Here is a 17051-nt window from a genome sequence, read left to right on the forward strand (position 1 = left end):
CGAACATTTACCTAGCATCCACACCTCAAACAAGTTGACCTAGACGCAAAACTACACGTCCAATCAATAAAATGAGGATATCTTCCGAGACCCAAGACTCTGCCGAAACTAGAGATGTCCTTTATATGTATGTGCGGTCAGAAATATGTCTCTACCGGCAGTTTCGAAATCGTCTTCCTTCCTGCTTTCTCTGACGGATTTTACCCACCTCTCCATTGAAGTTAGTGAGAGAATTTGAAAGGCTGCTCTCGCTTCAAGGCCCATAGCTGAAAATCTGTAAATGTGAGCTCTTTAGTAGTTACATTGGCTGAAAGAGGACAAATTTTCCTACATTTTAAGGTATAACTTGTTTCTGTACGTTAAACTATATGAACGTTAGAGGAATTTGTTTGACAATTTAGTTGAATATCAGAAAAAGAGCAGCCAGCACAGTGTGCCACTCTGCTGGCTGCTCATTCATAACAATCAAGAAGGAGCAAACATTTTAATGTATTTCAAACTGTCATAATTAGAAATTGGCAGAATATTTGAAAAAGCTGAATCATTTGGGAATAGCTGAATGTCTTGTGAACATTTTAAAGGTTGAATGGTGTCTCTAGCTGAAAGTATGCTGAAGTAGTTACGTTTGAAAGAGGAGGAAGCTTTTTAATGATTTGAAAGGATTTGCCATTACTTTTAATGGGAGAATAATTTGCACAAAAACCTTAATGTCTTAAAAAGTATAAAAGTGAGAAATACCAAAAGTCATAGCCAACATCTCCTGAAGGAGCTGAACGTTTTGATACAAAAATTGTAGGAATAGGTGAAAGTATGCAGAACTAGTTAAAGGCCAAAAAACGGCGGAAGAACTAAGAAGTTGATATAATAATAACTAGAAAAGGCTGTTCCTGCGAAACAGCAGTGAGAATGCTGAAAACCTGAATGTGGATAGCTGACCATGCTAAAAAAGCTGAAAATAGTGAACATTTAGTAGAAAGTTATAAGCTGAAGCTTCAAAGCAACCGAAAGGTATTTTTGAAAGGGGCTGGAGCAGCATTCCAACAATGATTTGAAAGGATTTACCATTACTTTTAAAGGGAGAATAATTTGCACAAAAACCTTAATATTTTAAAAAGTATAAAAGTGAGAATGAGAAAATACCCGCAAGCTGAAATGAATTTCAAAAATGTGTGAGTCACACAAAAGAGGCAATGTGGAAGCTGAACTGCATCATCTTAACAAAGCTAAGAGCTAAAATAGCCTACAATGTGGGAGAAGCTGAAAGCTGAACTGTTAAACAGAAGAAGTAGGCTAGCTAGTCGTAACAAGAATATTATCGTTTTAACAGATTAAACTAGAGAGGGTACAATTTCTGGGGAAATTGTAGGGTGTGCTTGCTTGCGTCGGTTGCACAGGGGTCTGTATATTTTATATAAAAATGCATCGGGCCTACTTATTATTTATAAAGATTACATAGATTTAAAAGCATCTTTTTTTTGCTGCTCATTTACAACTCAAAATACGAGTGAAGTGTCGAATGAAATATGATGTCTTCTCATTTCCCCTGCAAGAGGCAGCTGACAGGCTGAATCAAAACGAATACATTTGGCAGACCGGTGTAAAAATTGACCTAATCTCTATGACTTAAACGTCCTTTTAAGTTGTCCCTTCTCGTGATATTTTCAGGCATTTAGCCTACTCATATTGCATTCATTCATTAATAAAGAACCCCCTTTGAAGATTATTCTACGACTTTACCGGCAGAAGATAGAATCGCGATTCAAACAGTACCATCTGCTAACTGAAAATATGCCCCCAAAAACGTAAATAAGCTTGACATTTATTTAGTAGAAAATCGCTCATTCATAAAAAGCTCACTGGTAGCGATCATTGTCAGTAACAACGCAAAATGCGATATAGCCCTGTGTGGAGAAGCTGCCCCGGTAAATTCTACTACTACAGTACAGTACTAGACTACTGCTGTGTTGGTCTTGGTAGCGATTGCGTTGGTTGAATTCGATTTAACGTTCCGTTGTACGGTTGAGGCTGAAATTAATTATTTTCATGAACAGATTGACAAAGTTTAGGCTGTGGCAATGAAGTTCAGGTTAGTAGTCAGATTGTTTCAACTATTGAAAGACTTTTGAGTAAGGGGAGTGCCGAACATGTTCTGTCACCGTTTGACTTGAACAGCTGAGGAGTTTTTGTTAGCTACTCACACTAGTGTCTCGGGTAGGCTACAGCGTTGCAGTGAGCTACACTGGTTTGAAACCACAGGTAATGGTAATTTCACCAACAAATCGTTTACTAATGTCAGAATAAATCATATAACGAAAATGTATATATGAGGAATGTTTATTTTAACGATTGAAAACAGATACATCATAGACCACTGTAGTATGTGTTGCCCGGGCAACACAGGCTAATGTCATGATGCTAATACTTCAGTGAAATAGTAGACTACTGTTTCCGAAAGTAGATGTACTTCCTTAATAATATCAGCTTATATTGTACATTACACATCACAATTGTGTGTCATATCACAAAGTAAAATGAGTAAATAGTTATCACCCTGGCCTCTTTTCTTGTGGCGTTTCTGCAGCTGCCTTGCAGTAAAGCTATAGTTAGCCTAGCTATCCCCCAAGTTAACAGATGCGAAACGAATGTTCTGCCAAAGGTAGTCACGCGTGTTTTCGTGACATTAGTGCAGACCGGTGTAAAAATGGACCTAATCTCTATGATTTAAACGTCATTTTAAGTTTTTCCCTTCTCATGATATTTTCAGGCATTTAGCCTACTCATATTGCATTCATTCATGAATAAACAACCCCTTTGAAGATTATTCTACGACGTTACCCGGCAGTAGAAGATGGAATCGCGATTCAAACGGTACCATCTGCTAACTGAAAATATGCCCCCCAAAACGTAAATAAGCTTGACATTTATTTAGTGGAAAATCGCTCATTCATAAAAAGCTCACTGGTAGCGATCATTGTCAGTAAAAACGCAAAATGCGATATAGCCCTGTGTGGAGAAGCTGCCCCGGTAAATTCTACTACTACGGTACAGTACTAGACTACTGCTGTGTTCGTCTTGGTAGCGATTGCGTTGGTTGAATTCGATTTAACGTTCCGTTGTACGGTTTAGGCTGAAATTAATTATTTTCATGAACAGATTGACAAAGTTTAGGCTGTGGCAATGAAGTTCAGGTTAGTAGTCAGATTGTTTCAACTATTGAAAGACTGAGGAGTTTTTGTTAGCTACTCACACTAGTGTCTCGGGGAGGCTACAGCGTTGCAGTGAGCTACACTGGTTTGAAACCACAGGTAATGGTAATTTCACCAACAAATCGTTTACTAATGTCAGAATAAATCATACAACGAAAATGTATATGTGAGGAATGTTTATTTTAACGATTGAAAACAGATACATCATAGACCACTGTAGTATGTGTTGCCCGGGCAACACAGGCTAATGTCATGATGCTAATACTTCAGTGAAATAGTAGACTACTGTTTCCGAAAGTAGATGTACTTCCTTAATAATATCAGCATATATTGTACATTACACACCACAATTGTGTGTCATATAACAAAGTAAAATGAGTAAATAGTTATCACCCTGGCCTCTTTGCTTGTGGCGTTTCTGCAGCTGCCTTGCAGTAAAGCTATAGTTAGCCTAGCTATCCCCCAAGTTAACAGATGCGAAACGAATGTTCTGCCAAAGGTAGTCACGCGTGTTTTCGTGACGTAGTGACGTTAGTAACGTCAGTGACTGTGGCTAGCAAATTAGCCACCGTTAGCTTACTTTTCGCCACAAAAACTTAACTTAAGGCCAAACCATGCAACGGAACGTAAATCCCAATAGAAGCAACTCAATCGCTACCAAGACGAAACTGTTGACACCTACGTTGTCTATGTAGGCCAAATATTGACTGAGTTTTAGGGGGGCAAAAAGAATAAAAATAATAATAATAATAATAATATATATGTGAGAGAACAAAGGTTGTGCCCTTGCCGAAGGCAAAGCACACCCAATAAAGAGAAACAGGAAAACAATAGTGAGAATGCTTAACAGCATTCTCACAATAATAAAGAGAAACAGGAAAACAATAGCGAGAATGCTCAACAGCATTCTCACAATAAAGAGAAACAGGAAAACAATAGTGAGAATGCTTAACAGCATTCTCACAATAATAATATATATGTGAGAGAACAAAGGTTGTGCTCTTGCCGAAGGCAAAGCACACCCAATTTCCTTAGCAATTAGCCAAACATGCATGTTTCAAATATCCACCAAAAATCTACTTTTCATCTCACAGTCAACTTTTTCTCAGATTTGTGTACTAAACATTCTCAAGAGTCTTCATAGTATCAGAGTATCAGTTTTTGACTGGCGGATGTGTAAAGCATTATTTTAGCGTTGGCGATAAATTCGATTTGCTTTATATGAATCATTTTTGGAGATATGAAGTTGCCTTTGAACATGGTAACATGTTGTAGTGTCTTCCAAGTTTAGTTTTGATATCTCAAAGATTTGCTGAGATTTTACCCAAATTCCTGTTTGGTTGCTTTGTTGCCAATTATGATTGGCTGTACCAGACAAACGGTTTTGAAAATCAAATATATAAATAATTTGATTGAGGGTTGCTCTGACGATGATGGGTGCCAATTCTGGGGAAGATTGGAAAAAAATTGTAGGAGGAGTAGGCTTTCAAAGTAGCCTGACGTTGTCATACTCATAATTCTAGTCAGAATATGAGTCTGAGAACTCTCCGTTGGGCTGTGACTATTGGGCGTGTTTCAAACGAACCTGGAAAACAAATGCCTCTTCGCTCAATTGGATATATCTACAACCAATCAGAGCAACGTAGTAGTTGTGTCCCATCTTCTTCGCGACCATCGGGGCCAGCTGATAAATTAAACTTTTACCGAATCCCGTAGGAAGGACGGCAAAAACATCTTTTCCATCGACAAATGCCTTGATTGCGTTTCTCTGTTCCTCTTTTAAAATTAATGCGCTGTCGATGTCTTCTAAAACAGACTCGATGGCAGAATCATAACATCCCAGATCTCCAGCGGTAGCCATGTTTGTTCAAAACTAATTCAACTTAAGCGCTCTTTTGTGACGTGGGGGATTACGTTACTGTTGATCATCTGTCCATCATTGTAAAAAGTCCACCCTGGCAATTTCTTTGGTCCGCCCAGATTCTGGTTTTCTGTAGTTGTCCCCAATACGAGACCCTCCAGACCCAACTTCCCGACCAAATTTTTTTGTGGGCGGGACGAAGTTGGGCTGGCAGCCAGGCTACTTTCAAAGGCTTTTGATAAAACCGGAAATGGCGGAAAATCTATATAAACGGAAATTGACGTCATAGGATGCGTTGAACTCGTCTTGATCCAGGGAATCAGTCATACGGTTCAAAAGTTGCCTAACCCTAGCCTTAGGTGCCTTAGGTGCTTCGCTGCTTGGCCCCTAATAATAAGTATGCAGAACAACAGTAGTGTCTTTGCTTTCAGCAAACACACTAATAACTAATTTTGGGGGAAATCGTAGGGTGTGCTTTCTTGCGTCGGTTGCAGATGGGTCCGTTTATTATGAAACAAGCTGAACCCCCTTTGAAACAAGCTATTCTAACAACGTTGTCACCGGCAGTATTTTTCAGATGGAATCACGGTTCAAACAGTACCTGTTAACTGAAAATATGCTCCCAAACATGTAAATAAGCTTGATATCTATTTAGGGGAAAATGGCTAATTCAAAAGTTTTCTGGAAGTGATCATTGTCAGTAACAAAGCCAAAAGCGACCATTTGGTCTCAGCCTAGAGCCCTGCGTGCAGAAGCTGAATTGTGCTACGGAGCAAGCTAGCAATAGCAGCTAGCTTGTTCATAAATGTCAAGCTTATTTACGTTTTTGGGGTCATATTTTCAGTTGGTACTGTTTGAATCGCAATTCCATCTGAAATACTTCCGGTGACAATGTTGTTACAATAGCTTGTTTCAAAGGGGGTTCTTAATGAATTATGCAATGTGAGTAGCCTAGCTAGGCTAAATGCTTGAAAATATCACTAGAATGGAATAACTTAATGGGATGGACCCACCTGCAACCAACGCAAGCAAGCACACCCTACAATTTCCCCAGGAATTGTACCCTCTCTAGTTTAGTTTGACATTACTTACTGTACATGCAAGTCTTGAATTGCCTAAATATATGATTCTACTAGTACACTAGCACGTCGTATCTATGCATCGTTGCGCACGTGTGCTGATGTTGTGACGTTGTGACATTGTGACGTAGGCTAGCACTGAGTTCCCTTGTGCGACAAAAGGCACTTTTTGCCACAAAAACGTAATTCAAACCTAAACCATGCAACGGAACGTAAATCCCAATAGAAGCAACGCAATCGTGACCAAGACGAACATTTTGACACCAACGTTGTCTATGTAGTCCAAATATTGAGGGATCCTTAGGGGTGCGAAAATAATAATAATATATATGTGAGAGAACAAATGTTGTGCTCTTGCCGAAGGCAAAGCACACCCAATAATAATAATACGTATCCAGAATAACAGTAGTGTTTTTGCAGTCCTCCAACTCTTACTTGTCTACAAAGTATCCAATGATAGGCCCCTCTGTAGTTGTGTTGGGGGGCTTCCAGGACACAATAACATAATCTCTGTTGGCATCGTGGATCTTGATGTCCATGGGGGCACCAGGAGCTCCCGGCACGGGGGGAGGGCCGTCTAGATGAGGGCAGAAACAGAGTGCCTCTTTACACAATTTTCACTATTAATATAGTTATTTTCAAATTGTTGACTGGAAATCTGAATAGTTCTTTACATTTCCATCATTAAGATGACAGACAGGACACTCCATAATAGAACGGAAATTACTTAAAGATCCTGTAAAGTGGAATTGAAAACAAGTTTTAAGTTCACCACACCACAGAAGAATGTGTTATTAACTACCCATTCGAATTAGAATAAAAAAAAACACAGACAAGTATGTTAAATTAGGTTTTGAAATCGTGAGAAAATCAGCACTCTTTCTGCTTGAGACTGAGGAGGCATGTCGCCTGACGGAGCTGAGGCTCCGCCCCTCGTTGCCTACCTACGACCCAGATAATGGCTGCTACGTCAAGCCGAACAAAACAGGACAGAATTATAATTTATTTGTTCAATGAGTGAAACATACAGATGCATATAAATAAATTGTTTTTACACAGGAGTAAAAATGGACACCAGAGCTCTCCAACTACTTCTAGCTAGTGCTGTCTGTTTAACGCGTTATTAACGGCATTAACGCAAACCCATTTTAACGGCGTAAATTTTTTTATCGCGCGATTAACGTTCTACGCGATAAACCAGGCTAAGAAACGCAAGGTACGGATCTGAAATATTAAGAGACAAAAAGACATCACCTTCTCTAGACAATATTTTACCAATTGAAAAACGACTTGTTAAATGTTTATTTTACATAAAGCTCAAAAAACAATTTTAAGCTCAAATAAAGGCCCCAAACATTCGCTTGCGCTTTTTTTCTCTCCAGAAATCGTAACTAGCATCACATCAAACACAGGGGGGGGGGGGGGGGGGGCTTGAGCCTTGTTGCCCAGGGCACAGAAAATTGTTAATCCGGCCCTGCTTTCAATTGAATTCAATCATATATTGACATATCAAGGTGAAATTGCATATGGTACTTCAGAATGATGTCAACTTGAAGGCACTAGCGTTTGAAAAACCATCAGTCAAAATTATATTTGATTTATTAACACAAAGATATTGTGGCAATGTGGACATTTACATAAATACACTTCTTTCTGCCATTTTGTATTGCATTCCTTATTCAATTTCAACCTATAGAAAGACATGTATTCTACAAATCTGTAACAAATTTCAAGTCGATTGGATCTATGGTTCATGAGGAGAAGGGTTTTGAAGGTTGTACCAAATGTGGACAGTACAAGAAAGGTTTCCTCCCACCGAGGAACCCTAATAATAGGAATACTAACAAAAACAATAGGTTTCCTCTAGTGCTGTCAGTTTTACGCGTTATTAACGGCGTTAACGCAAACGCGTTATTAACGGCGTTAACGCAAACCCATTTTAACGGCGTCAATTTTTTTATCGCTTGATTAACGTTATTTTTGGCCTAGCAAACGTTTTAGTTTTTTTCACATGCTGTTGCAACAACTACTGACGTTAGAAAAACTACAACACCACACCGGATCTAGCTAGACCGGAAACAAAACAACAGGCACGCCGCACACACTTGTTTGGGCTTGCGAGCCGGCTAAAGAGTATTAGGCTAACGTTACGTTTTGAGTGGATGGCGAGCGCGAGACGCCGAAATGGATGCCAATAAGTTCTGAATGGAAAGTTTACTTTTAAAAAGTTGCCAAATAGTTCCATTGACAAGACCAAAGTGATCTGTGTGTTTTGTTGTTGTGAACTGAGCTATCATCGCAGCAAGTCCAGTCTGAAATACCACTTGATGGCCAAGCACACAGCTGATGCAAATTCTCCGCCCCCTCATCAAAGCCAGGCGATTGCAATGTTGTTTTCAATTTAAAAAAAACATTTGCACCAAGCAATCTGATCCACTTTTCCATGTTGATAAGAGTATTAAAATGAGAAAAAATAAATGGACAAAAATAAATCAAGGGACATTTAGAATAGATAAAAATGTGCGATTAATTGCAAGTTAACTATGCCATTAATGGGATTAATCGCGATTAAATATTTTAATCGTTTGACAGCACTACTTCTAGCACATTAACTACCAATTCACCAAAATACCATCATTCTACACCGAGTAGCCTAATATCAAGTTAGCGGTTTGCACTAACTCATAGCAGAGATACCTCTGGAAAAGTTATCTAGTATAATTATAACAAGCACACAGAACTGAGTGATGAACTGCTGGCAGCGGTGGATAGTCCAGGTGCGACCGGAGGAGAAACGGCCGGGAGGGCGATCACTTGGTACGGCTCCGCGCTGTAAGAGAAGCCGTGTGTCCCTGAACCCCGTCTGTCCCTGTTAAAATTATCCGCCGTGAAATGGTCACTGCAGAGGCGGCTGTTGGAGTTTATCCGAAGCTTTCCATCAGCGTGGCTCTTCACAAAATCAATCCACCTATCGTATTTCTTCGAATAAACGCCGCCCTCGAATAAACGCCACACCAAAAATGAACGTTGTGTAATAAACGCCGCCCTTGAATAAACGCCACACAAAAATAATCTGAAAACCCTAGTATTTATTTCTGTTTTTATTACACTTTCTGCACAGCTTTCTGTTTAAAAGCTAACGTGTATGAACGTTTAGGCATGCTGCTTCAGATTTCTACACAATGTAGAACACTTGTATTTGAGACAGTTGTATTACCAATGCACACCTAATTGATAGCCAATGAGAAAGGGAGTTGCCGCACTCAGACAAACAAAAAAATAGACAAGGATGTCAGCGGTAGTAGCCTAAATGAAACCTGCGTTTTTAGCTGCAAGCTTTACTTGTCACAAGGCCAGCAACGTAGTTGTCTATGGCTGAAATCTCTCTTACCAATTACTAATTAAATGCCACACTCGAGTAAATGCAGCCCTCGAATAAAAGCTGCACCAAAAATGAACGTTATTTAATAAACGCCACAGCGTTTATTCGAAGAAATACGGTATTTTTCCTTTCCTCATCAATAGGGAAATTAAATAGCATTGCAGCGCAGCTGAAGTTCTTGCATCCAGGGAAGATGCAGTTGCGGATGGAGGGAGACATCCTGAAGCTAGCTAGCTAGCTGATGTAGGCTACAATCACAGTACAGCAGGAGGAGTCATTCAGTGATCTGACGTAGATGGGTCAAAATGACGTAGATAGGTAATTTTTTGGCTCCGCCCATTAAAACCTGATCTGAAAACGGAAGAGAAACTGTTCTACGGTCTAACTCCACATTTCAGTGCGACAAAGTTTTCGCGCTTTGCACATGCTTTCAAGAACTCATTTCACACGTATATACTGTACTGAGAAGCAAATCATGGAATTTGCTTTACAGGATCTTTAATTTATCCCTAACCCTTTACTTATCAAAAAGCATTTTTGCTTGAGAATGATTGCTGCTAATATATCAGAATCATATATCTGCCTCAGCTGAGGGGTCTTCCTTGGACTAGGAGATCCTTTTGGTCAGAAGAATGGTAGATTGGATGCCCAGTCCTACCTGCCACGGAGACAAAGTTGCTGTGCTCTGCAGCACCCCCTTTGGTCACCATGCGAAGAGTGTATAGACCCTCATCTTCCTTGTACAGGTGAGGAAGAGTGAGCGAGGCCACACACTGCCCCTGCTCCATCTTCACCCACTTGGAGTCAAACAGACGGTGCTCTGAGTAGACGAATGAGGACGAAAATGAGAAGTCACAAAAAGGTGAACAATGTGATGGTTGAAGAATGGTTTTGGCTTATATTAAAATATGTGTTAGTTACTGCACACATTGAGGTGTTACCATCTCTGAACCACTGGGCCTCAGGCTGCAGGTTGGCCAGGTTAGGACTGATTGTCATGGTGCAGGTCAGAGTGGCTGAGACTCCTTCTGTGGCAAACACTGCTCCGAAGGTCTCAAGGAAGGTAATGTTAATCTTGGTGTACTGGATCTTTGGAAGTATGGGAACTAGCAAAGGCAGAGAAGATACACACAATCATTGACATTTAGCAGTTACAGTAAGTACAGGGACATTCTCCCCGAGGCAAGTAGGGTGAAGTGCCTTGCCCAAGGACACAACGCCATTTGGCACAGTCTGGATTCAAACCAACAACCTTCTGATTAATAGCCTGACTCCCTAACCGCTGAGCCATCAAACTAAATTCACATCCTTGGTGTTATCTGTTCACTTTATAATTTCAAAAAAGTTTACTGGAGGGAAGGCACACAGATATGAATAAAATGTAAATGCAATGTGTATTACAATGGCTTCACATTGATGCAACATACTGGTTGAGTTATTCTGTTGAAAGAGGGCTCTAAATACAAGGGCAGAAAATCAGCTTAGTGCTGTTTTAATGGATTTCTACTGCAGTAAAAGCTATGAATAAGCTAAGATAAAGGGATCACTTGTTACGCTATCGCCAAATCTACACAGTGCAAGATCATTTATTTTCAATCAGCTTGATCTCTCTCCTTCGCATTTTCAAAAACAGACCAACACATAAAACCAACACTGTGACTTTTCAGGCGCAATGAGATACAGTATGTGTTTGTCAGAAACAGCCGTTAAGTTAACCAACAGTGGTTCCCCTAACATGTCTTCAGGAAGCCTGATAAAGGCTTCTGTATTTCCATCTAAATACTGTATGGCTGAGTCTGCGTCGATGAGAACCATCCTGATGTGCCTCTCTGCAGCTCCTGAAGATTTAGGTAGAGGTCTAAGGTTAGAGCTCTCAGCTAGTAGGTGTAGATGTTGGTCGGACTTACTCTGGTAAGGCAGCCATGCATACACAGAGGTCTCCTCTTCTAATTTAAACCCTGTAGAAAACATATGATAAACGCACCTGATCAAACAAGTCATTTTCAGTGTTTCATGTTTCTTTAAGTCAAGAGCAGAGCTGAATTAATACTTGTGTGTGTGGTGTGTGCAGACTTACTCTTGACAATGATGGAGGCTTGTGTGGAGGCCTGGCCATGAATGTTCCCTGCTACAGCCGTGTATTGAGCAGTGTCCTGAGTTTCACACCTGTCCCCCACGCAGAAAAAATTGCACACATTTGAGATGGAAACAATACCACATTGCTAACATATTCAACAGCAATGATTTGTCTTACTGAAGCTTACCTAGCTTACTTAATATGTTCTTCCTTGACTTTTGCACACGCCATTCTACTCGCTCTCTACTTTTCTCGCTTAAGCTTCTGCTTCTCTCGCTGTCTATCTCCTAACATGCACTGTAAACTTTCGCTTTGATTGTTGGAGTTTCGTGAAGTGATGTAAATAACACATGATTGGACAACACATCGTAGTATGGAACGCTTGTCTGGGACTTTTCCAGCTGCGCTGAGCTGAGATAATTGAAAATAACGGTTGTTTCATCATTATTTAATTGAACAATTCTGTATGACAAATGTATCTAGGTCCAGATTGAACTTTCACTCAGCCCGGATACGGACCGACGTCCGCAAATCGCGCACCCCCGGGTATACATGATACATGTATAGATAAAGTTTGGTAAAGCAATGCCATGAAATTAATGTTCAATGACGATAAACTATTAAAGTATAAAATAAATGAACATGTACTGTATGGGCAATTATTTTGAAATGTACAGTTGATACTGCTAGACACTCCACTTTATAAAAACAGTATTTTGCTGTCATGTATATTCAAATTATGGACATAACAAAAAGAATCGGTACCGTGGGTAATTTGAATATAAATTATGCCAAAATACTTTTTTCCTGAAGTGGGCCATCTGTTTGGCACTAATAACTATATATTTCAAGAGTGAGACATTCTTTTTTATATTACTTTGATTAATGGACCCAAATCTGCCATTAATAGTGTAAGCTTTAAAGTGTGGTAAACAGCACAGGGAAATGTCAAAAAGCAATCCTGATTCTAAACCCTTTACTGACTCAATCAATGCTCAGTAAAAAATGGTTTTCCCTCTAGTAGCACTTCTACAAGAGCTGATCAATGATGGCCCCTGCACTGCTGAGTTGTTCTACATGGAGGACATGAATGACAAGCATGTCAAGCTGCAAGAGACAAAACACAACCTTGACTTGCTGGCTTGCCTTCGGTAAGACTCCCTTCCTTCAGTTACTCTGTCTCCTGTCTCTCCTTCTTTGTTCCTGTCTTTCCCTTGTCTTACCCTATACTATCCTCTCTCTGTCTTTCCCTCTCTTTATTCAGTTCTCTTTCCGTCTCTCATTTCCTTACTCTCCATACTACTTTTATTTTGTCACACTTTACTGTTCAGATTTTTCACCGCAGAGGCATGTTAGAGGAATCTTAGGTAATTATTGTTTGTATGATTTTACTGAACCCCTTCATGTACCTTGAGGAATTACAGCAGTTTTAAGACTTGCACCCAGATCCCCTCCCAGACAGAAAAGGGGGAGAGAAGGGTAAAATGAGTACGAGCTCAAAGCTCTTTAAGTAGCTGCAGGATCTTGTGTCACTGAAGTCAGCACTTGACCATGAACAGCTGACACTCCTGAAGATGTGGGAGTGGCCTACCACAGCGAGGGACTAAATAGGAATGAGCAGAGCTTCCCTGCCAACACAGTGTTATAGCCTCAGTCTCCTATTCAACTTTGTACTCAGTTACAGTACCCAGTATGAGCCATGTGTTAACTAAATATCACACAGTAATCTTCATTCATATTCTTCCCTAATAGATGAGGTGGTCTTGGATTATTTAAACAAATTCATAATGTTGTGTATGATTTTATCTAGATCAATTAGGTCAAATAATCATCTACAAATACAGCATTCATAGAATAACACTTACTTAAAAATCTCCAAAGTGTGGCTTCCAGCTTTTTCACCAACAATATATTTTCCTGATGCGTTATCCAAGATGATGCCATCTTTATACCTGGTGTGTGACAAGTAGAGAGGACACACTCTAAGCCACATAATGACTGAAACAATGTTACCACTTGATAGAAAAGACTGCTTCTTGCTGTAAGTAGTTATGTGACAACATTATAGCCAATATTAACTATTGCTGACCATTTTACCACAGGTGTGGGGTATCCTTCCACAGTGCAGAACAGTTTTATAGGTGTGTTCTCAAACACAGTGTGTGAACGGAGTCGGACCACAAACTTAGGGCCCCTGATCATGGACTCCTCTCGAATGTACTTCTCAACCATCTTCTTCCTCACCTGGGAAACAAGGTTTATGAACATGAGGATTTACCACCCTTAGAAGGAATGCTGCTTAACCCATCAACTTGAATAACTGACACACAGGTGGACAAGTATACTCAAAGTAAAGTAGCCAGGTAGATAGACAAGTCACACATATAAACAAGTCACAAATGGATGTAGACCTTACCACTCCTTGGATTCGTTTCTCTGCTTTGTACTGGTAATCGTCTTCCACCACCTCAGAGCTACAGAAACAAAGAACATACTGTTACTCTCACGTGTGAAACAGGAAATTGTTTTACAATGCACCATTTTAACATTCCTAAATAGTGTATTTGGATATGTTAAATCACCACACTCTGGCTTTAGTTAGCCTGAAACCGCATGAGTATTGTTACTGAAGCAGATGCAACTAGTATAAATGGTATCATCATGGTGAAAAGTTGAGCAACACAAACTCCTCAGCCTGTAGGATTAAGCCTCATAGTGTGGCATGGCAACACAAACAGGCATGGATCATAAACATGTCTAAATTTAATAAAAGAAAATGTAATCATTGTAAGCAAAAAGCTATAACATTGAGTACCACTACATAGACTGAATTTAATGTTCAGGTCAAACTTTCTGGTACGTCGACAGGTAATGTACATGTAGTATTACAGCACAGACCAGGGCCTACAGTACAGTCCGACCAATGCTCATCATTTCTGCATACATGGAGATTAGAGTAGATGAATCATCATGAATTTGGATCAATGGAAGCGGATGGAAATTTGGCAGGAGAAAAACTATTCTGTCGAGACTACTAGAACAGTAGAATAGTGTGAATAATGGAAGACAGAAACTAGGCTCTTCTCTTTTGACACTGTATGGAACAACCATGATAGCACCACAGTACATTACCCTGAATTCGAGATTTGATTGTGCAGTTCTGAGGATGACACAAAACAATGAATCTGTTTGTGCCTGGCACTATTTATATTAGTTCTGTATTATAGTATAGTACAGAACTAATATAAGTCATTTTGAAAGTCATTTTGTACTACTAGCATAATTACATGTGTGTTAATAACTGCAATTTTTCTAGAATGCTAATCAGATAGACTGAGTACAGGTAAACACTGCAAAATTGTAATGTATTGATTAATAGGAGACTATTCATTGCTTAAGAGATTTTTTAAGAATTAAATATGTTTGTGTGGATTCTAATGGTACTGGTGACCATAGTAAAGGGAGCCAGGCAATTACCAGGGAGGATGTAGACGTAAGATTGGGTGATGGAACAGGCAACCAGTTAGCAAGTTAGGCTATTAAAGAGTTATAATTTAGAGCTAACTAGAACACACTGGCAGCAATTTGGGACGTCTACCGGAACAGATCTACTTCGACTGCTGTACCAGTTTTTTTCTGCCAGGGTATAAAAACCAACACCGTAACATTTGTTTCACAGGACATTGTGAAGAGATCTGAATTTAGATTTGAATTAATTGTTTTGTTGTTTTTTAATGCCTTGAGTGCTTTATTTGGTGCTTTTTCCCCTCTGCAGGTAATAGTGTGTAAATCTGTCCAGCACTGTGGACTTCTGGAATGTTTCAGACATGGCCTGTATCTGGTGAGTACCTAAACACCTTACCTTGAGTACTCCTTGACCACATACGGGCTCTGAGTATCGTGGTAGTCATGGCTGAAGTGCTTGTGTCTGTAGACGGTTGCAGCCATAGTTGATTACTTTTACTGACCTGTGAGTCAAACCAGACACACTGTACCTCACATTGGCAACGGTAAAAGTGTAGTAGACGTGGTTTGGAGTCACAATATAATAATGAGGTAGCTTGCCATTGTAGATGGGCATGAGGCACAATGTGCCTGTTCTGTTTACCCAATGCTGACTCTTTTAAACTCTCCATAGGTTTAAAATAGAGGCTACGGGATTGTGGAGTCTTTATTCCACACTCCATTACGCCTGGGTTTAGAGTTGAGGGCAAATTAGTGGTCAAAGAAATCATCCACAAAGTTTCAGTTACAACTTCAGAATTAAACTCATCTGGAAATAGTCTATAGAGAGAATATTTCAATAAATATCAGGATCTTGTGCATGGCTTTAGTGTGGTGAATATATTTGATCTTCAGCTTTTTCACTTGAAGCTGGCAGCATTCCATATGAGCCAGATTCCTTTACAATCCACATATTACAGCAGCCCAATATATCCCATGACATGTAATAAAAAATAAAGCAAATGTATATATATCTTTGTTGGTCATGGTATCATGGTCAATGTAAAACCATGTAAAAAAGAGTATTTTCATATTACATTTTTATGCAAATCTCACCATCTACATGGGTTGGTTTCAACTGTAAAATGTCTTACATCAGTCTGGCAGGCATTGTAAATATCAGCACCTGACACTTGAACTCCGCAGCAGAACCATAACAGATTTTTACTCTCATACTCAATTACCTGAAAAATCAATGTAATCCTGCTGTTTCTATCAAATATGTATATACAAATAGGGATTAAGATGGAAACGAGCATGCCTAACTACTGAATTATTTCCTGTAAAGATTTCTAATTAGGTATCCTAATTAAACAAAATAAATATCCTACATTTCCTCCTTGTGAAAGTGCACACCCTCCTGTTTCACCTGTTGTGAAAATCTTGGTATGGGTGGAAGAAAAAAGGGACTACTTACCCCAAGAGAATAGCAAGGTTTTTGCAGAGGTGTGTCAACCTGAACCCTTCGGGAGTCAGTCGCTGATGAAAACAACGTTAACCCGACGGAGAGCTGCCTGCGGCTTCTGCCACCCATGTATGGCTAGGCATACTTCTAAATATAACTCACATCAACTCGAACCATCACATCTGCCTCGTTTGAGCCCCTTTGTGCTGAAGACCGAGGGTCGACGAGATTCGATCACCCCCATAGGCTAATTACACATGATGTTCCTTATTCTTGCCTATAAAGGTGTGTTGAATATTAGTCGTGTCTAACTAACGTTTACTTACTTGCCTAGACACAAAAACATTTTTGATTTAAGCAGGAAGATATTTACCACAATAATGTACATCTAACACTGGCCTTATTCAAGTATACACATTGTTGTTGTGCACTCTCTATATGAAGGTAGCCTACCTTGAGTAACTTCACACCAAAACCTGACGTTAATCCCCTTATTAAGTAATAACCCCTCATTATTCATGGGGCTAAACTAATCAA

General features: G+C 39.7%; 1 protein-coding gene across 1 annotated transcript in view; it reads right to left on the reverse strand.

Annotated features, from left to right (window-relative positions):
• The window catches only part of myom2b (myomesin 2b), an 88371-nt gene extending 71781 nt beyond the window's left edge, over positions 1-16590 (reverse strand). Inside the window, exons 1-10 of the mRNA XM_067235999.1 lie at positions 16527-16590; positions 15468-15573; positions 14022-14079; positions 13695-13849; positions 13471-13557; positions 11606-11694; positions 11436-11486; positions 10470-10634; positions 10187-10348; positions 6582-6723 (exon numbers count right to left, since the gene is read on the reverse strand). Of these exons, the coding sequence (XP_067092100.1) occupies positions 6582-6723; positions 10187-10348; positions 10470-10634; positions 11436-11486; positions 11606-11694; positions 13471-13557; positions 13695-13849; positions 14022-14079; positions 15468-15553 (995 nt within the window). The 5' untranslated portion in view covers positions 15554-15573; positions 16527-16590. The remainder of the gene's footprint in view (positions 1-6581; positions 6724-10186; positions 10349-10469; positions 10635-11435; positions 11487-11605; positions 11695-13470; positions 13558-13694; positions 13850-14021; positions 14080-15467; positions 15574-16526) is intronic.
• Between the last annotated feature and the right edge of the window lie 461 nt (positions 16591-17051).

Source organism: Osmerus mordax, chromosome 5, assembly GCF_038355195.1.
Source record: "Osmerus mordax isolate fOsmMor3 chromosome 5, fOsmMor3.pri, whole genome shotgun sequence".
Lineage (NCBI taxonomy): Eukaryota > Metazoa > Chordata > Actinopteri > Osmeriformes > Osmeridae > Osmerus > Osmerus mordax.